Source organism: Prenolepis imparis, unplaced genomic scaffold (genome assembly GCF_030444845.1).
Source record: "Prenolepis imparis isolate NDT839.2.m4 unplaced genomic scaffold, iyPreImpa1.0 SCAF_2, whole genome shotgun sequence".
In the NCBI taxonomy this organism is placed as follows: domain Eukaryota; kingdom Metazoa; phylum Arthropoda; class Insecta; order Hymenoptera; family Formicidae; genus Prenolepis; species Prenolepis imparis.
Genome location: NW_028141160.1, coordinates 6,426,360 through 6,450,927, shown reverse-complemented (window position 1 = coordinate 6,450,927; position 24,568 = coordinate 6,426,360). Strand labels below are relative to the sequence as shown.

Here is a 24,568-nt window from a genome sequence, read left to right as displayed (position 1 = left end):
GGCGGAGCTTCTCGATGCGATCGCATCCAGTAACTCCTGACTCCACCGCGCCTGACTTCCTCTCTCGGAGACTAGGGCTGAATTATGACCCGTAGTCGCGGACACTCGCCAACACGCTTCGTCGTTTAACCCTTTGCTCGATCCAGAGTCCCGGAGCACATTCTTGCCATTGCCGGCTTTTCCCTCGAACTCCCCGGAATCTTACGATTTCTGGGAGCAAGAGAGAGAAAAAGAGAGAATGGTCGATGTATGGTTATGCGAAGGGACCGGTTTTTGCGCCTTTAAGCGAATGTCGATCGTATTTTTTTCTTCAAACCGAAGGTTTTTCTTTCTTCCCACAAAATTACGCTTTCGTCAACGAGAAAAACTTTTTTTTGTTTATGATCTGTGCTGAACGAAAGTATAATCTCACAGCTAAATAATGGACAGTTACTCAAGCTACAGCCAGTCAAACAATTCGCAGAGCCCGAGTTTTTCGTGTTTGACTGACTGTAAATCAGTAACTATCTATTATTTAGCTTTGAGCCTATTACATTTTTTGTTCAGTAGATCATATGAGCTACAACATACGAAAAAATCAATTGATCTTACCAAGATCAAGGTTCAATTTTATATAAGATTAGTGCAGAGTTTTTGAACCTATATGAAATCCTAGATGAAATTGTGAATCCTGATAAAGTCAGCTGGTTTTTTCACATGTTGTAGCTTATGACCTGTTGAACAAAAATGTAATAGGCTCAAAGCTAAATGATAAAACCAAATACAAAAAACTCGAGCTTTGCGAATTGTTTAACTGGCTGTAGCTCAGTAACTGTCCATTATTTAACTTTGAGGCTATTACATCTTTTGTTCAGTAGGTCATAAGCTACAACATATGAAGAAACCAGCCAATTAAATCGAAATCCAATTTCCATAAAGATTGTGCTGGGTCTGTTAAACAAATTACGGAAGACTGGATGTTATAATTTCAAGGCACACACACTCTTCTTCTTATTGATTAGGAATTCTATAATGGAGCTACTTTGTTATATTTCATAGCTTTATCGCCGATCGAAATGCCCGGTCGTGCTTCTCGAATCGAAACGGGTGTTGTTGGCGGGGATACGTTATTTACCGTATACATGCGTGCACGCACACGCGTTTGACCGTCATCGTGCGACAGTTGGCCCTCGAAACATCGACGAGACGCATCGAGGACACGCATTAACGCGATTCTATCTCTCTCTTTCTCTCTCTCTCTCTCTCTCTCTCTTTCTCTCGACGCCATAATGCGTATCGCGCATGGGTTTTTCGCCCCGACACAATGCATTTGGGGGTTTCGACAATATGTTTGGGGCCGCCGAAACGAGGCAACGGATGGATGGATGGCTGGAACAATCGCGGGGGGGAAGCGGAGCGTCTCTCGCTCCGGGGTAGTAGGGATATTTCACGGAGGGTTTGTTTAGGTGCCCGGGCGCGAAAGGCACTCAACCCGCTAATCTATTTAGTCGTAGTGTTTGATATGGAATTAATGAGGCCCGCCAGCCATTATGCCGCTCGGGGCCCGTAGATTTTCGATTTAGCTGTGGAAATAAAAGGGTGGAGGGAGAAGAAAGGGGGAGAGGGGGAAGGCCTGATGGTTACGATCGCGTTCGGCTTTTCAGAGTGCACATAACGGAGAGATAGTCTTTGGCTCTCTCTTACGATGTGCCAGCTGCACACGTAACACTTTGTCTCGATATTTTGCTGTTTCGAAAAATATGCCACTGTATTCAACGAGATACATCTAATTTCGCACAATTTAAGTCTCAGAAAAATCTAGAGAATGGAAGAGTGAAATTCAGACATTTCACACATTAGATTTAATTAATATTTATTCAATTAATAAATAAAATAAAATAAGTAAATTAGATAATAGAATTAAAAAATTTTCTAATTTTTATTAGAAAATTTTATTATTATAATGATTAATATTTAATTATAATTTTAATTAGAAGTTAAATAAAAAAAGAATATTAAGAAACGAAAGAAGAATATTTAGAATTTAATAAATTTTTTAAATTTTAGTCAGAAAATTTTATTATAATATTTAATTCTAATTTTAATTAAAAATTAATTTTAAAAAAGTATATAGAAGAGAAAAAAGAATATTTAGAATCAAATTTTCTAATTTTAGTTAGAAAATTGCATTATAATATTTAATATTTAATTTTAATTAAAAATTAATTTAAAATAAAGAATATTTAGAAATGTGTGATTGAATTTTCAATTTATTTAATTAAGATAAAATTTCTACTCTAATATAAGATATAATTAATTTAATGATAATTTAAGCTAATTTAAGATAAAACTTTGCAAAATAATTTTATTAAATATAGCTAGAAGAAAACAATAAAAAATCTAAAAAAGTTGCATCCTCTGACAGATCAGAATTCTTTGTTACAGTGTCCTGTGACAGTGAGTTCGTCGTTGGCGTCGTCCTCGGCCTCGCCGCCGACGGTCGCGATCTTGAGCGCGGGCGGGACATCTCTGGTGAGCAGCGTAGCCGCCGGTACGACGACGAATCATCCCCTAGACGTAGCCGGCTTGTCGCAAGCGAGGATGGCGGTGACGAGCGCGATCGTGAGACCGCCGGGGAGTCCCACCGCTTCGGTCAGCCCTTCCCAAGGTCACCCGCCGCCGTCGGCCGGCGGTCCCGCCGCGGCCAGATGCTGCGACACCGGCCGGCCCATCTTCACGGATCCGCTGACGGGCCAGACCGTCTGCTCGTGTCAGTACGAGCTGCTCGGCGGCTATCAGCGTCTAGGTGGTCTACCCACGGCCGCGCTCTCCATGTACAGCGCCCCGTACGCGGCCGCAGCCGCGGCCGCGGCCTCCGAGGGCATGGCTGCGTACTTTCCCAGCCTGGGCGCCGAGCAGGCACCCTTCTACACGCCTACGGTAAGTCGATTTTCTTTATTAAATATTTTATTATGGCTAAAAATTTTCGGAGCCGTAAAATCATTCTACGATATCTTATTTTTTATTTTTTTTTCTATATAAAATGAAGAATTTTAATATCTCATTTCTGCACACTATTCCGCTTAGATTTTATCTAAAAGATAAGATAAAGTATATTTAAATATATCTAGAAGAATATATCTAAAATGAAGATAATTTTGTTTTTTAAATTTATCTATTGTAAATGAAAAATAAAACGCTTATTAAGAATAATGTCTAGATACAGTCGAACCTTGCTAATTCGAAATTGAAGGAAAGAGTAAATCTTCGAATTGTAGAGGTTTTGACTTATAAAGTTTTTCGAATTATCGAGGTGTATAAGAATAAAATTCGAATTATAGGTTTACTATATTTTGTTTATTTAGCTACAACATAAAATTAATCTATAAAATTGTACATTAAAAGTACATTCAATTTAAGGATATTTTTTACAATGTATATAATGTCAGATAAATTTAAACAAACATTGAACATGCAAAACATTAACAGTTTGTTTCGAATTACAGAGGCTTTGTCTTTGAAAATTCGAATTACAGAGGTTTTGTTTCTGAAAATTCGAATTACAAAAGCTTTGTTTTCGAAAATTCGAATTACAGAGGTCAAACGCCGCTCCAAAAATTTCGAGTTAATCTCATATTTTTCTTTGAGTTACAAAGGTTTTCTCAAGGAAAACGAACATTTTGTTTCGATTTGTAAAGGTTTTCGAATTAGCGAGGTTTGACTGTATATGTATATAATATATAATATATAATATATAATATATAATATATAATATATATAATATAAATATACATATATAATATGTAATAAATAGATATATAATGTTGTATATATATAATATGCACTTTTAAAGAATAATTTATACAACATATAAAACAGTATGCTCATACTTTTATTTATGAGCCTTTATTTCCTAGGCACAAGAATTTTTTAAACGTGCTAAATTATGAATTATTTTATTAAATTATAAGTTAGAATCAGTTTGCTAGTAGATATATTTCCTATCTCTACAATTAAACAGACGCTAGAGATTGTTTAAAGCACAGATATTTAAAAATTTAAATTTCTCTGTATAAATATGATACTTAAAATTCTATAAAAGTATGTCTACATCGATATAAACAAAATTCATTATATAAATATTACCTTAAATAATTTGAAGATAATACTTATTTATCTAACATATAAAGATGATGATATTTTTATATAGATAAAGAGAACAAGCAATAATGAAGCAATTTTTACTTTCCAGACATAAGCATTTTTTAAACGTACTAAACTATAAATTATTTTATTAAATTATAAAATAGAAACGTTATAAATTATTTCAGTTTGCTAGATATATTTTCTATCTCTACAATTAAACAGACGCTGATGATGTTAGAATACATTGCAGATATTTAAAAATTAAAATTTTTCTCTATAAATATGATATTTAAAATTCTATAAAAAATATGTTTACACTGATATAGATTAAACTCATTATATAAACATTATCTTATATAATTTGAAGAAGATAATACTTGTTTATCTAAGATATAAAGATGTGAAGATATTTTAAATCTATATAGATATAGACAAGATGAAGGTATTCTTTATCCAGATAATCTAGATATTTTTATTCAGAATATTTTTATAACAGAAAATATTGTTCGTGTTACAGTTTTTATAAGTTCAAAGTGTATGCCTTATAACTCAATTGTGATAAATGATAAATGCGACAGCGTTCGATTCAACTAGCGATATTTTGCATCGGGATACTTGGTCTCTAGAATTCCTTCGCGATAGGAGAGAGAACGGTATGTTAACGGGTCTGACAGAGAGAGAGAGAGAGAGAGAGAGAGAGAGATAATATCGGTGCACGACTAAAGTAATTCGTGAAACTAAGAGTATCGCGATTTTTACGATACCATTGATGATAACGTAACCCGGAAACTTTCTCTGAATTCTATATCCTTGAGTTAACTTTACATTTATGTACCGCATTAATAAAACGAGATTAGTAAATATCTCTCATAATATAACGTATTTATGATGTACCTTGCCCCCTTGTTTCTTTCACCATATTATATGTTTAAATATTTGCGAGCAGAAATTCCAGTATATAACGATGCCAGCAAATAGTCGAGATAATCGTGTAATCGGGAAAATTTTCCATTATCCAACTTTTATTTCCCCATAGAAAGTCATGCAGCAAATTAATTTCACTTGCTCGCATTCACTTGTATAATGAGTAACAAATTACGTTTTTATTAATTAAAATGCATTGTTCAAGAGATATTTGAGGTCGTCATTTAAAATAAGACACCCTGTATGTTTGTGTATGTTATGTTAATATTAACATAATAAATTTTACGCCATATTCTTTATATAAATGTTACATTCTTGTATGTAAGAGAGTACCTTTATACCCCCGGATAAGAGGAGTTGCAACATGAGGTTTTCTGATACCACTTCGGGATGCTACTCGCATTCGACGTAAAGTGCAAGAGGTTAATGTGTCTGAACGAAGTCGAATCCGTTGGAACCTCGGGAGATGCGAGAGACTTCTATCTTCGCTTCCGCGTTCCTATCGCGTTGCTACCGTAGAAACGGTTTCGATGCGGTTCTCCAATATCGATAAACGACTCGCCGAGTCGGCAATAGTACCGGCATTATATTCGCCCGTAAAATTTTTATCGCGCGGATTAAATCCCGCGTGGCGAACTTCTCTATATTTTTGTATCACCAAGCGCGCGCGGATTAAATCTTGATACGCGCGAATCTTTATATTCATGATTCTCTCGATTCGCGAATGCTCGCGCAAAGCGTGCTCGTGTTTATTTAGGAGATGAAGCTCTATTCGGATTTTTCGCCAAAGTCACGTTGAAATTTTTCCCGATGTGATTTGCAACCAACTTTCATCGCTTGTTTCTTCGCGATATGAACGATGGACGATATCAATATACAAGGTTAGGTTAGGTTAGGTTAGGTTAATAATCGTCGCATCTTTCGTGTGCAGGTAGATCGGATTAAATCGAATAGAAAAGTTCTTTACCGTTTTGCGATCTTCGCAATAATTAATGAGAAATCAATTGAAAAAGATCGGCCAATCAGCGCGAATAGAGACATTCCAATGTTACGTGGTTGCTAGGCACGCGACAAAACGTGACAAAGTGGGAGGAGCATTCTACAAATAGCGCGCGGATTGGTCGATCTTTTTTAAATAAGTTCTCATTAATTATTGCGAAGATTGCAAAACGGTAAAGGACTTTTCTACTCGGTTTAACCCGCTCTATCTGTATACGAAAGCTGCGGCGATTATTACTGGACGCTCTGTAGAATCCTGTCGAAGAGAAGCGCGCGTGTCCGTTCCTTGATCGTGTCACACGTGAAGAAAATAGCGGCGAAACGTAAATTTATGGATTTATGGATTTTGTCCTGCTGTAAAGACTGTCGTGTGCCGTCATTACCGAGTAAGACCGAGTGCTGTTATCGTTGCTCTTTATGATCGAGCTTAAGGGGCGAATGTATAGCGTAGTGTCTGTCCGTAACGATGCAGCAGATTGTACAGGTTGCGAGTGATTTCGCATAGACAACGTTCGCGATAATCCCCCTTATGAAGCCCATGAAGCATCACTTTTTAGTGAAAACGATTGCTTTCACTTGTAGCAATTATTTCGAGCGTGATTCTGTAAATTTACATCACGTCTGACTCCTGTCGTGGCCATCGATTTTCCTGAAAATGTCAAACGTCACCGCATAAAAATCTCTCGTTTATTCATTTTATCTTTCCACCGTCTCATAATAAAAATTAGTAAAATGTAATAAAAATATATTGTATATATAAAAAGCATAAATTAAACATATAAATAGCATAATTAAATGAAAGAGAAAGAGAGAGGAGGAAGGAAGAGAGAAGTAGTAACACAGTGAGCCCTTTATAAACCTATTATCCCCGCAAGATGAAATACAGTAGGAATTTAATGGCGACCGCCTCCTGTCGTATAATCGAGGTCGCGAGGTTAGAGAAGCAAACAAGAGAGCCACACACATCGATCCTAATTATTACTATCAGCGCTCTGCCAGCTATTCTTTCATCATCGTGGTCGATCCAATCGGGAGATCGGGCTCTGCTGGCGATACGGATTAATTGCTCGCGTTCCTAAAAATGGATCTCTATCTTTCTCTCTCGGGCAATTAACCGCATTCTGCACGATTTCATTTTTAAAAATCGCGATAATTAATGATCGGCGAACGTGCACACGTTCTCCAATGTGGGAAGAAATCGCAAATGTTATCGATGTTATATGCAAGAGAGGATGTGCAGTAGATTATTAGACAAACACATTTTTGCGTTGAAATTACGTTACATTTATGCTTTTTGCGTTTTTTAATAGTCACATGTACTTAAGTTTTATTTTTTTTTTTCTAAAAGATCGAAGATTTCTTTATAATTTCTATTTATATTTCCTTTATAATTTTTTGACCTGGAGATTATTCGCAAACATCTTTTTTTAGTGGTGAAAACCCATATTGCATCAGCAAGCGGTTCCATGATGTTGGTGTAATATTATCGCTGATATTGATTGGTTTTATGATGTTATTTTTTGTACAAATTCGAATAATTGTGTGTACAGTGTACACTATGCACAATAATTGATCTTATTTTAATTGAATGACACTTGTTGTTTGACAATACAGAGTGTTTTTGAACAATCGTCAAAATTTTGACGTTTAGGAAAGAAAAGTGATCTGTTTATTAAATATTAAAATATAATTTTGAGTATTCTATATATTATATAATTAAGATTATTTCAAACAAACTCAAATAAATTATTAAAACAGTAAAAATGTTTGAGTCTGATAATCTGAACATATTTGATGCGGAATACAAATTACTCTAAGAAAACTGGACGACATCAAAAGAATTGCACTTCTCAACAAGTGTCTTACACGACGATCGTTTTTGAAACAAATTAGCGTGCAAATAACGCTGAGATGAGAAATAGCATTTATTTCATTTTTTTTTTCAATCGACCTAGATATGCTTAAACGATGCCTTCGACGTTTAGATATGTATATTGCAATTACGAAAACATGCGCGCACAGGTGTGTATGCTATCATCGATACCGCTAATTGATCGCTAATTGTCATTTTTTATTTCACTTTGTTTCTTGTCTTCTCCGCGTTATATCGAACAATCGCGGAATATCGAATATTCAGATGCTTATCCGTTCACGTTTTTTCCTTGTTACAGCCTGCTGGTCTGGAACTCAAAGAGAATCTCGGCGCTGGAGCTGCGGCTGCGTGGCCTTATCCTTCGGTGTATCACCCTTATGACGCTGCTTTCGCGAGTTATCCCTTCAACGGGTGAGTTTTGTGTAACTATATTTTTCAAATTATCTAGTATCTTTCATCATTCAAGTTACAAGTGTTGAAAGTTTAGCGTGTGACTTAATAATTAATTATTGAAATCTGCAAAATATCAAATACCATCTGTCAGGGAAGTCTATTCGTATGAAAGGGGGAAAGTAGACTCAAAATAACCCATCACGCGCGTCACCTTTTGTGTGTGTGTATAAATGAGATTACGTTAGGTATAGGTGTTTGTGTATTCGATAGCTTTCGTAAGTTGATAAAAATATTCCTTTGAAAGATTCTCGCGAGAGATATAAGAAAAATGCCACCACGCACTTGCTATAATTTTATTCATCTCCTTATCGGAAAGTTAAAAACCTTTATAGAGAGCAGACGCGATGCGATAACTCTGTTTTTAATGTCGACGGAACAATGTTTTACAAATGGAGCAACTGGCGAAACGTTTCTCTCGCGAAGGAACGTTACGAGATCGTTCGAACAAATCTTAATTAACCTCCCGTAATCTCCGTAACACTGCGTATATTTTCAACGCTGACTCGTTTTAATGCGTTTTTTCATCGCGAGAGCGAGAGACACGATCAGGTTTATATACATACGTGGCTTCTCTCGCTTTCTCACTCTTTCTTTTCCCCTCTTCTCCATGATATAAACTCTCTGTGCACGAACGGAGAGATAAGGCGGCGAGAGAAACACATAAACATTCCAATAAATTAGCGCTTAACTGACCCGGGACTGTCGCCACGAAGCTTTTTCCTCGCGTGCGCTCGAAATCGGTCGCGACATATGTCGCGGTGACGCGACCGGTGAAAGGTCTCGCTTTGATAAGTACTAGTATCGAACACTGCGACATGACGAAGATTAAAATTCGGAGAACCCGGCCGAGCGAAATTGATTGACGCGCGCAGAGCCGCATATGTTAATGATAATTAGTCCGTGTTTCCAAGATTCTCGTCTGATTGTGCGAGATCGAGAAATTCCGATAATTTCTTTTACATCATCTCATCTCTCAGTAAACGTCGACTTGCGTATTTCGATGACTACAATAAATTATTAATAAATTTTTTTTTATTCTTAATTTATAAATATATTATTATAAATTTTATTATTAAAATAAATTATTATAAAATTATTATATTAAATATTATAAATTATTACTAATATAAATTATTACAAATTATTATAATAATTATTGTAAATAATTATTTTAATAATAATTTTATAAAAACTTATAATAATAATAATTATTTCTTATTGTTATTATTATTAAATTCTTTTAATAATTTATAAAGAAATTATTAAAAATTTCTATTATATAAAATAAATTATTAGAAATTATTATTAATAAAATTATTATTAAATAATTATTAATAAATAAATAATAAATAAATAATTTAACTGATGCTTGAACGTGCTTTTGAAATGTTCCTACATTTATAGAACATTTATATATAGAGAGTATGTTGATGTCACTTTGATGGCAAATACCGATGATGACTGATGAAATTCTATTTTGAGGGGAACGAAAATCGGTAAGGGGCCCGAGAAATTTAATACGCTCTTTCTTTCACGTTTATCTTCCACGCTTAATATCTAGCGAAAGCAAAACGCGACGCGTGTCACAACAAGCTTGATAAAGATTCAATTCGTAGCGCTCATTACGTCAATGCCGCCGCGATTAAAGCACTTGATAAAATTTTCTCCGACACACTGCGTGCGATTGCGTTGTGTGTGTGTGCCCTCCGGAAAAATAAATATATATGTAACAAGCGAACGTGTATGTATATTCGCGAGGGGGCAAGAGGAACCATGTTCCTCTAAAGGCGAAGCGACGACGGGTTGACAACAGCGATCTATGCGTGGAATCTATACTGCCTATACTGTCGTGCGTGACGCACTTCCGGTGGCGGTGGCTGCTTTATATGCAAGGAAGCGATCGGGTAATACAGCTTGCTTAGCATCCATTCGCTCTAGTCGCGACTGAGAGATCGAGGTCTTCCCTTTGCGGGGACCCACCGCACCGGGTTCTCGCTCCTGGTCCACGTTCGCACCGGAAACACATACACGTGCTATTAACGAGCGGCGTGGAAAAGAGAGAGAGAGAGAGAGAGAGAGAGAGAGAGAGAGAGAGAGAGAGAGAGAGAGAGAGAGAGAGAGAAGTGAGATGTGCACCTGCGCAAGCCAGATCGAGGGCGATTCGAAGAAAAATTTTTATACCTGTGTTTCTTATTCAAGGATGACGTTCAGGTTCAGGTGAGCATTGTAGTTGTAATTAATTTTTCACTAAACTGAAATAAAATTAATAATTATTTAAATTAATAACTATATAAACAATCATTTGAATTAATAATTATATATAATAATTATTTTAATTAATAATTATATATAATAATTATTTTAATTAATAATTATATATAATAATTATTTTAATTAATAATTATAGATATAATAATTATGAAATTAATTATATACAAGGTATGGCTGAGAATGACACCGCTCGGAATTAAACTATCTTGCGTTCTTATCACAGATATTTTCGATTGCGGTCCGTTTTCTTCTTTTTTATTCTTATTGTTTGCGCCTTAAACTTTTACCTGTTAATCTGTCACATTTATATTTAACGCTGAAGATGGTTCAAAAAGTGGATCAAAACGTACGTTCCTTTGTAATCTATATTATAGAATTTGTTTTTATAAAAAAACTTTATTCTAATTTTCCTCTTTATTTGCGCTCCACGCGCGCTGACTCTATATAGCCTTTCACATCGTTTATTTTGATATATACAGGGTGTTTCTAAATAAGTGCAAAAAATTTTAGATTATTCTTTATCGCAAATTAAGGGAGGTTTTTCATATAAACATATACTTTTATACTCTTCCCTGAGTAGTTACACTTCTTCAAAAGGGGAGGTGAAAATTAGGTTTTTATTTTCTTTTTCTTGAAAATTATTGATTTTACGAAAAAAATAAAAGAAATAAAAAAGGAATCAAGCTTTTTAACGCATATTTTTGATGATCACATTCCGGTCAGTTAAAAAGTTTTAATAAAAAATATATTTATAGGGGTTGTTAGTTTCATCCCCTTATAACGATATGAGAAAATTAAAGAAATATTAATAAATATCCTTTTACTAGTGGAAAATATTCACCAAATTTCATTTTTTTAACTTGTCCAAAATTTAAGAAAAAAATTAAAAACTTAATTTTCACCTCTCCCCCTTTGAAGGAGTATACTCTTCAGGGAAGAATATAGGGAGGAGTATATGTTTATATGAAAAACCCTTCCTTACTTTTCGACAAAGAATTATTTCCTAAAGAGAGTTTTTCGCACTTATTTAGAAACATCCTGTATATGATAACTATTTTAATTAATAATTATATGTATATGTAGGTATAATAATTAATGAAAAAAATTAATAATTATATAATAATTAAACATTGATAATTATATAATAGAGGGGTCAGGGGGAAATACAGAAATTAAATAATCTCGAATTGAGATACAATTCCTATTAAAGTCTTGGCAGTGTACCAAGCAAAAATTCGTGCACAATTATTTGTTGTAGCAAAAAATTAATTTTCGCTATATCCGACGCACCGACATCCACGTTTGGGCTTGACAGCCAGTTTATATTCATATATATATTTGAGAGCCTAATATTTCTTAATGTTGATAATTTTAAATTAAATTCTTACTGGAATAAATTGATGTTTCATGAAATATTACGCACTTATTTTAGATATTTTAACTACAACGAGTTTTGTGTAAATAGTTTCGCGTTTTCACGGCACGCCCTGTTCTTTCGTGTAACTCTTCAAGGTGAACGAATTCGCATAATGAACCAAAAAACAAGAAGACTTTCTTCGACCTGCGTGTGCTACATATTCTATTTCTTATATCGTGCGTGCCCGCGTAAATATAAGAAACTTTTCCATATATATCTGTACGAAGAAAAAAATACATCAATGTTTAAAATAATAGTATTATATCATCGCTCGAGTGTCACTCGTTATCGATACATCTTCTCGTTAAAGGATTGAAATATTTCGCAATTCCTATTTTTACCACAAGCAAAAGTTAATTTTTAACTTTAAAATTATTATAGTATTATTTCTGTGTGTTTTATAATTTTTCATCATCTTGATACTAGGTAGTACGTCGCCGGTTTTCTTCCTTTCATAGCTTCTTGTCACGCACAGCTATGTCTCTCTCTCTCTTTCTCCGCATCTTACATCGAGCTCAAAAGCGAGCAAGAAATTATTACGCAGTCTATATCGTGTTCGTCGAATGTAAAGCGTGTATTTATATACATATATAATTAATTTTCTCTCTCTCTTTCTTACTTATTATTAATTATAAAGGTATATACACGCTGCAGAGAATTTTTATTCGAATTTTTATTACATAGAAAAAAAAACAACAGCTATCATTGATTCATATCTTTCGTTAAATTAATCCCGACACGATGATTTATTATTAATCCCGTGAGTGAACACATCGTGTGGGAGAGGGGGGGAAAAATACATATTCACGACGCAGAATTTCGGTAACGTCTCGCCGAGCCCGGAACTATCGCCCGAATCGGAACCCGGAGGTGCAAAGGATCCCCGACATTATGCGCGAGCGTGCCCGACGACCACTTAACATGAGCATACAAAAAGCCAATAATGCAGCGTTGGCATGCACGGCCGCGAGGTCTCGGGATCGTGCGGGTTAACGGTCCCGTCTTTCCGGCGGATTGGCCCCGCTTCCGGAGACATATAGGGTAGACAATAAGAAGGCGGCGATATCGCGCGGGGCCCCTCGCTCTCTTTCTCTCTTTTTCTATCTCATTCTCTTGTTATATCGGCAGGAGGCCCCGCGAGAGCTCTCTATGTCCGGTATCGTACGTATTTTATATTAAGTACGGTGTTTGTGCAACGACACGCCGCGATGTTTACGACACGTGCATCCTAATGTAACGATAAACGAAATTCAGTTAGATGATACGCATCAGTCATCGGGTATCAATGATACCTTCTTTGAGGAGCTGCGAAATCGACTACAATATTTCTCGATAATTAGTCGTTTTTCCTTGTTTCAGTACACAGGGTTATTCAAAATGACTCATTCAGAAATTTACTTATGTTATTTTATTTTATTACATTTTTTAAATTAAATTTGACAATCGTCTCTCGATGTTGCTCGTGTAATTAGGGAATCTCGCGAATCCGAAATTTCTGATTTTTATGAAACTTTATACACATTTAGGGGTGATAAAAAGATAAATTTAGGGATTTTCAGTTGCTGCCCATAAATGATTTTAAGGGGGAAACCACTTTTTATATAAATGGCTTTTTGCTTTTCTCGAAAAGTAATCGAGATATCAAAAAATATTTTATATAAAATTTTCATGATAATAATACCTCTATTTAACCACATTAGTAAAATTTTGAAAAAATTTGTTTTAAAATCTTAAGAAAAATTATTTTTCAAAATTTTATTAAATAGAGGTAATTTTATCATAAACTTTTTGTATGAAACATTTTTTGATATCTCAAATGTTTTTCGAGATATATCGAGATAAGCAAAAACCCGCTCTACATATGAGGAGTGGTTTCACTATTTAGAATCATTTTTTAAGCAGCAATTGAAAATTTCTAATTTTATTTATTTATCCCTCCATGTGTGTAAAAATTTCATCAAAATTAGAATTCTCATCTGCGATGTTCCCTTGTAAAAGAAGCCCATCGAGTATCATCAAGTATATATAAAGTGAGAGACACAACTTGGACAGATTTCTTTAGCTGATCTAATCATCACTAATTCTAGCATCACACTAATTACTATGTGTATCTGTAAACTTTAAAAATATAGTCATTCGAAATCGGATGAATCATTTCGGATAACCTTGTATAACAGAAAGAAAATTGATAATTTTACAAAGAAAGGCGTGTTAACGTCTCGCGATCGATGGGCGGAATAATCTTTGGAAGCACAGGCCGGTTCGGCGTGATTATTTGGAAATTATTAGAGCGTCTCCTGCCGATAGGACTCGAGATATTCGCGGCTAATGAGACGAGGCGGAACCGGTGTCTCGCGCGCCCCCCTTTCTTCGGCGCCCCCTCCCGTGAGATACGTCTCGCGTGGATGATGTACGGCCGTTTAATGACCCGGTTTAGGTCCCAGGGGGGATGGTTTTTGCTCGGCCCGGTAAGGGTTGAGAGAGGACGTATCGGGCGGAAAAGTCAGTTTGACGCTCGTCGTTTTTCGTCGGAGGGATCGCTCTCCTTTCGCAGACGAAACATGCAGATGACAGCGTTTCGTCGAACCACGTGACAGGCCCGGGGCCCCCGCGGAATGCGCGCCGTTCTTTTCCCATTAGGCTTAATGGACGTAGATTAGTCCTTGCCCGGGGGTTACATAGGCGTGCCGGGATTTAATGACTCGGCCGCGCCCCTCTTCCCGTCGATACCTTGGGCCTTCGACTACGGCCGGACACGAAATTGTCGCGAATAGTGCGATCTTGCACTCTGATCGCAGGCAGATCGAAAGATTAGTGCTGTTCGGTTCTCGTCTGTCAATTTTAGAGAAAAATGTCAGGGAGAGAGTCTATTTAACGCGAGACTGTTAATACGACGAGTTATTTCGGTCAGATCAAGTGAATAATTCATCAGAACCTGGTGTCTCGATTAAACGAATTCAGGAATATCGAGTAGAAAAATTGTCGATGTCGATAGATGAAAATTTTAATGTGTATGCGATAAATTATTTCTCGCACGTTTCATTCTCCACAGAACATTTCTTACGTATCAAGTCTTATAATTAGATTAGTCGCGCGAAATACAGTCTAAGGGCTTTCGAATTCTCTCATTGAAGATAAACATTTTTTGTGAATGATGTTATTCCAATAATCCCTCCATGGATCACGAATCGAGTAGTACTTTTGTGTTATCACTATTCCCCGCAATAATCGATTAAAGTTTTGTGAAATATTGTCGTATTGCATACGAGTATATATGTATTATAATTAAATATATTTGAGTAGAATATAAGAAAAATAAACAGTAATATGAAAAAAATTATGGTACTCCATACTTTATCAAAATAACAATAATTTAATGAATTATATAAGCAAGAAATTTATTCATAAAATTATTATAGCGAAATCTTGTGAATTCTATTCCAATTCTTTTTATTACTTTTGATTAATTGAAAAAAATAAATAAACTAAGATTTAACGTGGAAATGTAGATGAATTTTTAAACTATAAAATAATAATATTAAACGGTACTTATTTTTAAAATTTATTTATAAAATTATTTCTAAAATTATTTATACATTATAGCGAAATCTCTTGTAAATTATATATTTTTCATTACTTTCGGTTAATTGAAAAAGAAATATATGCATCATCAACGTTGAAATGTGGATAAATTTTTTAATTAATATCTAAAAAATGAAGTGGTACTTGTTTTTATTTGTTTGAACTTTGTAAATATTTTTACTTAGGTCACACACAAAAAAAAAATGTGATATTCCTCCACGCGATAAACATGCACCTGAGGTGCCAATCTAAGAATATTAAACTCCGTCGAAACACATTCGCATGCCTTCTGTTGGCACGCAATTTAGCAAACAGGAAAATGAACACATGCACAGACTAATTAGTAGCTGTAGTAACTGTAGATCGCCGATCCGTTTCTCTCACTCGCGCATATCTCTCTGCGGGACGAAGGAATTCGTCCGGTTCAATAAATTTCATGGGTTCAACGATAACGAGAGAAGAGCGAGGAGAGAGCAATAATATAATCTCGGTTAAGCGATAATTCAGCGTGACTTTAATCGGAGGACCGGAGTCAGAGTGCATTTCACGGATGGATTTAAGCGATCGTATGACAAAGTAGTCATCGTGTATCATTTTGTATAAACTCGGTGATATTCGTCGTACACATACCTACACGACACATCGAAGAGAGAGAAAGAGAGACTCTCTTCCGGTGAGACGCACATACGTATCCGGTGAAGTTTACGATCGATCTGTCACGCTGCGACCAACTGGTAATAAAGTTGGATACGGAACAACCGAGTGTAACACAACGCGGTGACAAAACTTCCTCCTCCCGGGCGGGAAGCAAAGCGAGGAGACGCGCTTCTAAGCGCTTCTAAGAGCTTAACGTGACGACATCGGGTATATATACATATACACTTAAACGCCCGTCGTGTAAACTGTGGGAGTGAAAATCGTGTGTCCTTCATCTCTCTCTCTCTCTCTCTTTTTGCGGTAACTCGACGCTAATAAGCGTCGACTCTCTTTCTCTCATTAGCTTCCCATGCTTTCATCTTTCTCTCTATTCCTCTAATCAACGCAAATATTTATACGTGCTCCAACTTATGAAGCACGTCGTTGCTGAGTCGTTAAACTGGCCCATCATCCTTTTGCGAGTCCCATTCTCTGTCTCCCCAACCCCTTTCCTGCGTGCTTGATTTACGAGCACCAGCCAAAACTACACGTGGAAACTTTGGAAAAGTTTTTCATCGTTGTCCGAAAAAACTTTTGCCCCGAAAAATTTCGCGTATAATATTACTTTCCAATGGTAAGCTCCGGCTTCCCGATGCAATCTAGATCCAGACCACAGGAGAACTCGATTTAATAAGGAATAAGAAATAATGAATTTTACAGAGTCTCTCTCTTGTGAAGAAAAGTTTCTTACACTTTTCTATAAATAAGCGAAACACATGAACTGTAACTGAACGATGTTGATGTCTTCGACATGTCTGCGACATCGATTTTTCTACCTGAACGAACCTCCGGTTTCGTTGCTTTCAACCTGTCTCACGAGGAGACTCGCAAGGTCGCCGCTATGGAAAGCGGGTGGATCAAAGGGAACCGCAAACCAGTCTAGCCGCGGCTTCGCGGCTGATTAAACTCAAGCGCGGCCACGAACGAGAGACAGAGAGACGACGGTGGAAGTGGTGTGTTCTGATGGTGCGCAGAGGCTGTGCGGGACAAACTGGATGGAAAGATGCGCGCAACCCTCTCTCGTGCGTGTCGGTCCGCGGAAAGATGGCGTCTACCGCACCGAAATGGCCGCGGTAACGTGTCTGGTAAAATATAAGGTATGACGACCATACCTGTTGAAAAGGAGTCCTAGTCAAGTAGGTCCTAGAGAGAGAGAGAGAGAGAGAGAGAGAGAGTGTGTGTGTGTGTATGTGTGTGTATGCATGAGAGTGTGCATGTATGGTGAGTTAGTAGATATCATCCCTAGTTACGACTGGTGACGAGGGGCGGAGTCATGTCACCGCACACCTGCCCCGAGGTGGACTGGCCTTGGTCACCCCCCGGTTTCCACCCTCTTCGTAGGCTGCATCTTGATGGAAAAGGGCGAAAGAAATGGCCGGCTTTTTAATGGTCGACTCGAGAGAATTCGTTGCGAATAAAGCGTAACCCGGACCTTGAAGTTTCGTTCTGGAAGCACACGCGAAACCGGTTGCTCTTTATCTAGAGAGAAATATACATTCGCGATAGAGCGAGGGGTTCATCCTGTGTCAGCCGCGGTTGTCGTCCGGTTTTTGATGGATAAATATCGCGCGGATCGAAAATAGTAGTCGCGTTATAACGTAGTCCGGGATATGCAAATCGTCTTACACGAATTTGTAATCGGAACACAAGTGATTATGCGACGACGCGACGTTTCATACATCTGAGAACGATAATCGATACGTATGTTAATTTGAGTGCATTTACATGAGAGTAATAAAGGAAGAGAGAGAGAAAGCGTCTTTTATTAGGAGCTTTGGGATATTAGCCTCTAAAGCGCAAGAATATATATAAATAATAGGTTAAGAATAATACAGTCACTCAGTATACATACACATAATGCAAATAAAAATAATAATGAAGATGATAATAAAGACATCGAGACAGAACAAGTACGTCAGGTGCAGCTCTTGTCTTCCTATCGGTAGTGATTCGGAAAGTAAAATTTTCAAACAAATGTGTCAAACATTCTAGTTTAATAATACTAATAACATTAAATAATATATTAAATAATAATATTAATAATATATTAAATAGCAAAGCAACTCACAAAATAATATCTTTTGACATCCGGTTTAAGAGACCCCAATACATTGTAGTAAAGCGTGTCATCTTTTTTTATTCCGAAAATAAATCTCTCACACATTCTTTATTCATAATCCTGTATAATCTCAGATTCTGTTCCGCATTTATATATCCGTAAAAACAGTACAACAGTTATTTATGTATGGATTACTCAGTAACACAATACAAGTAAGTCTTCGTTTGAGTGTATCCGACGAAATCTCCCTACACAATTTAAGCTAGTCAAGTGTCGAACATATTTTTTTCATAGTACCTGTGTCCACAGTACATATATATCTTACAATTTTAATCATAATAGCCTGTGTTTTTGTTAAATAAGTTTCAGAATAAATTTATTACGCAAAGCTCATTCCGATGTACAATTTATGTCTTCCTTGATTATTATAATGCAGTTTTGCATGTCTTTAAATTTGCATTGCATGTAGATCATTTGCATAAAAATTATACTTAAAATGCATCAAAACATTATGGAAGTCTGATTCATAGTAAATAAAAATAATGGTCCCAAAACAGAGCCTTGTGAGACACTGTTTCTCAAATATCTAAAGGATGAAATATTACTATTCAAAGGATCTCGGATCGCTTGAGAACGATTCATTAGATACGAATTAATCCAGTTAAAAATCCAGAGAAGAAAAGTTTTTGTTTCTTAATTTTTCTATAAAAATGCTGTGTTGTACTCTATCAAAGGCCTTAAAGAAGTCTTTAAAAAAATATATAGAGACTGTAAGCTACCTATTATTCATCATGTGTTTCATGTCATCATCAAAGAAAAATTAATAAGGTGCTAATAATTAATCTATATGTTAATGAGACAGTGCGCAGATAAAAAATTACATCACATTAACCAAAATTAATAAGATTAAGAGAGTTTATAGGCTCTCTATATTAAATATTATATTAGGAAATAAATTGGCTATGAGAGCCGTACGCGGATGTTGGTGCGTTATAGCGAAAATTAATTTTTTCGCTACAACTTTGATAATGTGCACGGGGAACGAAAATTTTGCTTGGTACGTTGCCAAGATTTATTTTTGAAATTAATTCTCAATTCGAGAATTTTAATTCCTATATTCCCCTCTGACCCTCCTAAAAATTAATAAATATGTCCATATCATTCATAATGCAAAGATCTATATAAAAATGTTGGAATCTTTAAAATAATGAGTAGTGCCACATAATATTAAATGTAAGCCGGAAAATTTGATAAATGCACCGAGTTGCCTACATAAGTATTTTTTAACATATGTGTTAAAATCATCGAATATTAAGGAATTCTTATAATTACCTAATTGATATATATAGCCGTCAAATTATACTTATAATTATCCATTTTCATATAATTAACAAATTGATATATTCTGCCTTAAAATCATAAAGAAAGCCAAAGTTTGGAGGTCTGTAAAGGAGTAGTTTATATCTATTGTCAATTTTAATCCCCACAATAATATATTTTAAGAGACAGAGACAGAAAAAGACGAAAATTATAATCATTTAGCAAAAAAATGTTGAAAATTCATGTTGACAGAATTAATGCAGTTTATGTCAGTGAAAATGTGTTGTACGCGTATCGGCGATAATACCTTTACGACTTGCATTAATCAGATTGCCTGACGGCATTAATTCACACGGTACCTCGTACACACGTTGCGTTAGCATGCTTGAAACATTGTACGACGGACGTTTAATGATAATATATACGCGTCGTTACGCGTTTGTATTCAAATTTGCTTTACATTTGCCCGATCAATACACCCGTATATATTTCTTAAAATCGCAGACCAGCGGTGAGCTTGTTGAATAATAACTTTCACAGCTGATAATCTGCTAATTGATAATCTTGCCGAGTCACGCGTTTATTACTCACAAGTATTATATATCTTCGATACTTATGCTTTCCGGAAATTAATTTACGTGTATTAGGAGGATATATTAAAGTGATTATATTCTCTTCTCCTCTTTAATATCTATAATTGACATCTTGTAAGAAATAGAAATATTACGCATATATTATAGAATAAATAAAGAAAAAATTGCATTTCAACTAGCGGAAATATCTTTGGGAATGTGACATTATTGAAGGTACATTCCTAAATAAAGATTCGCCTTCGAGATGTAATAAGAGCAGAGGCTTTTATAAGAAATCCTTACGACAAGACTCCGATTCACAGATTTTTGAATGAAATGCGATTTTTTATATATTTCAAAATTTTAATTTTGTTTTTTTATGTTGAGATTTCGAAATTTTTGACACGATGTCATTTTCAAAGAGATTTTTCATCAAATTTTTTAATATAACAAATTTAATGTTAATTTAATCAGAAATTGATTTGGATTAACAATAAGTTTAGTATTTTTTCGAGGTGATCTTTCCCATCTATTTTTTTAAAATATATAATATAATACACACACACAATATTAAATTATTTCACCAAATATATTTTTTCTTAAATGTACATATTCTATCATGAATTGTTGTGGCGAAAGTATTGCCATTATTGCTACCTTTAAAAATCGATGTCTCGAAAACCATGGATCATAGCGCATTGTGGTTTGCGGTATTCTTCTTCTGATAAAAACTTCTATAAAAATGACCTGTCAAATTGAGAGATCCCGCAAATAACATTCTTGCTAGAGACGGAGGCGAAATAATCCTGTCATTAAAAGTTGCAAAATATATATCGAATCGATGAGGGAAATCCAATATTTTTCGCAAAAAAAGAGCAAACGATGTTACAAGACGGAAACGGCGTAGTATAGAATACGAGGCGTGACCCGATTAGCAATCACCATGGTAACAAGCACTTGATGCTATCAGTCGGAGAGAATGGGAGGAGAGGATGCGCGCTATGCCACGCGTACGTATGTACGTATATGTATCAACGTACACTTACATGCACATTTGCATATATATTCATATCTCCGACAAGTGCACACAGAACGCTCGTCCATGTATTCTACCTGCCCCATACATACACATATACAATATATATCTGTCGTATTTAAAGCGGTTGATGGCGATAGCGATGGTCGGTGGTGGTGATAGCAAAGGTAGCGGCTGTGCGGGAGATAGATTGGGAGAATTGCAGAGTGGAGGCGAGGATAGAGAGAGAGAAAGAGCGACACGAGGGGACAGTGGAATCATGCGAACCAAGAAAAGAGACGGAAAACACGGAATGTTGGGAACGTGGATGGAGGAAACAGAAAGATAGAGAGATGGCGGAGGTGGCAGGGAGGTGGTGCAGAATCGGGAGAAAGCAGCAGCAGAGCGGTAGCAGTTGCCGCTCTCGGGGCGGCTGGCTGTTATCATGAGAAACAAGCTTCCACTCTGATTTTTTAATCCGATCCGCGCCCCCTGCCACTGGCTGAATTTTAAAATAACTGCAGAACGCCATTTGCTCCTCGCAAACAGACCGGGGGGGTTAAGCCGTCCCCGCCGGCCTCCTCTTCCTCCTCTTGGCTCTTCTCTGTCTTCTTCTTTCTCGCTTTTCCTGCCCCTGCTTTCCATCGATGTCGGTCCATCTCGCACGACCCTCCCTTCATCTCCACCCTTCGGCTCGTTCTGTTCTCTCTTGCCTGAACCTCTTCACTGTTATCACTCTCTCTCTCTCTCTCTCTCTCTCTCTCTCTCTCTCTTTCTCTCGGCGTCTGCGACGAATAAGAGAGAGCACACAAGAACAGAGGAGAGATTAGGTCGGAGGACGAGGCAACAGAGAGATGTGTATCAAGCACGCGCGCGCGCGGCGTGGAAGTGCCTGATGCCAAATTGAAATGTTTAGCGCTTCAAATGTTTCAGCTGTTTCAAATCCCGCGTGCGGAATCAGAGCGAGACAAATGGAAGCGGAAAAAGCGGGACGGATAGATAGCGAGAAGAGTGAGGGGGGGGGGAAGGGAGAGAAAGAGAGAGATAGATAGAGAGGGTGGTGACGAACGGGGACGGTTGCCGACGGCAGAGGGTGAGAAACGAAGATAGAGGAGCGAGAAATGCCGCGTGTAGGCCTGCCTCGGGGAGAAGGGTAGATAAGTGACAGTTTTATTAATTTCCCATCTCTCCCGCCGCCACGCTTCCACTCTCTGTCTAACCTACCTCTCTATCCCTGTCTAACCTCTACCTATCTACCTATCTACCTACCTACCCACCCGACGCCATGCAACATCAGGGACGTCAGTCGCGCGTCCATACACGTCCTTCCCTTCGCCCTCATCCTCCTAGTCGTCGGATAAGGTTTGAGGTGCGAGGGCGAAAATATAAAGCTCAATAATGGCGCGCCGTGACGGGACCCAGAAGGCGGGGTGAAGATTAGGTTCGATTGGAGATTCGAATCAACCGATATTCGTCCTTCAGTGCGCGCGTTATCCGCTGTTTTTACAAAGACTTTTATGTGGGCTCTTTACAACTGTTATATTTTGGTATATATTATAATTTCTAACGAGAAGAGTTACATTGACTCCATCGATCTCATTTACGTTTTGCGATAGAATTCAACGACATCTGCAATCATGGCTGATGCATGCCATTAAGAAAACTGTTTCGATTAAATCGGCGATTTCGCCGATAAATCCTCCCTGGATATCCAGGAGCTTCGGATCGAGTCGCGACATCTCGCCCGGATTGTACACGCGAAGAGAAGAACCGAAAGACAAATAAAAAAAAAAAAAGAAATAACTTCAAGAGAGGAAAGACAGGGAGAATGGAAAGAAGAGAAGAGAGATATCCTACCCGGTTGCCTCTCGGTGGTGGAAAATTTAATTTCGATCCCGTCGATTCAGCAGTTATACCGAAGTTTAATCTTTGATAAGGGTTAGTCTTTTAGTAATGGGATCCCAGAGGGTCGGTCGCTCCGGTCCGACGGAGCGAGGCGGAAGGCAAAGAGAGGAGGTCGCCTGCCTCCTCTTCTCCATTCCCTTCCTCGCCCCCATCCTCTCCTTCCGCTTCATTCCTCTGGCCAAGAGATGGGAGGTAGGAGCTTATACCGTTAGATAGAGATCTACTCTCGGGATGGAAGTAGTAGCTACCTACCCGTTTATATCGCTCCTCAAACCGAGCAGGACTCCGGACTTTTATATTCGACGCTGGGGAAGACATAACGAGCCTCGCGATGGGATAAGTTTTCCGACGCAAAGCTCTGCTGGCAACAGCAACAACCCCCTCTTTTCTATTTTTTTGAGGATGTCTTGTTTATTTTTGCTCCGGTTTAAAGTACATTCGCGTTTATCTGGGTCACGCGTATTCTTCGGGCGAAGAAGACGCATTCTCGGCGTAGAATTAATCCTCACACGACTGGTCTCTGTCAGTGGGCTATCTCTCCTGATCTTATCAGTTACGGGATAATAAACGATGGGCCATAACTGTGGCCATAATTGTGGCCATCTGCTCCGATTGCAAGACATAAATTGTTATTTAAGAGTAGATGATTCTTTACTCGCAAACTTTCATATCTATTTCTTGTTAATTTGTATTTCTTTCGCCCTAATATGTCGTTTACAAAAATATTCTCGTCTTCTACACAGGAAATAAGAGAAACTGTCTTGGTCCTTGTATCGAGGATTATTTTACATATAATATTTCTTACTTGGATCTGTTGTAGTTATGGCATGGATCTGAACGGTGCGAGGCGAAAAAACGCGACACGGGAAACGACGAGTACGTTGAAGGCGTGGTTAAACGAGCACAAGAAGAATCCGTACCCTACGAAAGGCGAAAAGATCATGCTGGCTATTATTACGAAAATGACACTGACACAAGTGTCGACGTGGTTCGCGAATGCGCGAAGGCGCTTGAAAAAGGAAAATAAAATGACGTGGGAACCGAGGAACCGTGTCGAGGACGAAGATAACAATAACGAGGACGATGATAGCGGGAGAAAGAGCGTCGACGAGAAAGATCGGTTAGGTGAGTCCTGCTTCTCCTTGAATAATCCGCTTCTTTTCCTAATTACATTGCTAATCAGTCATTTCTACATCGCGTGAATCATTAGTCAATACTTGAATATTACATTTCACTTTGAATATTACATTTCCGAAGATTTTTTCGCTTAAAAATCGTTAGGTAAAACTTTTGGACAAATTTGCAAGTTTAAATGAGACTGAAGATTCCAAGAATCGAATATATTGTCCCGAATCAC

The 24,568-nt window shown here is 37.1% G+C and overlaps 1 protein-coding gene across 1 annotated transcript in view; it reads left to right on the top strand.

Moving 5' to 3' along the window:
- The window catches only part of Mirr (iroquois-class homeodomain protein mirror), a 42,962-nt gene that overhangs the window by 15,024 nt on the left and 3,370 nt on the right, over positions 1-24,568 (top strand). Inside the window, exons 2-4 of the mRNA XM_083055496.1 lie at positions 2,425-2,919; positions 8,220-8,332; positions 24,032-24,336. Of these exons, the coding sequence (XP_082911622.1) occupies positions 2,425-2,919; positions 8,220-8,332; positions 24,032-24,336 (913 nt within the window). The remainder of the gene's footprint in view (positions 1-2,424; positions 2,920-8,219; positions 8,333-24,031; positions 24,337-24,568) is intronic.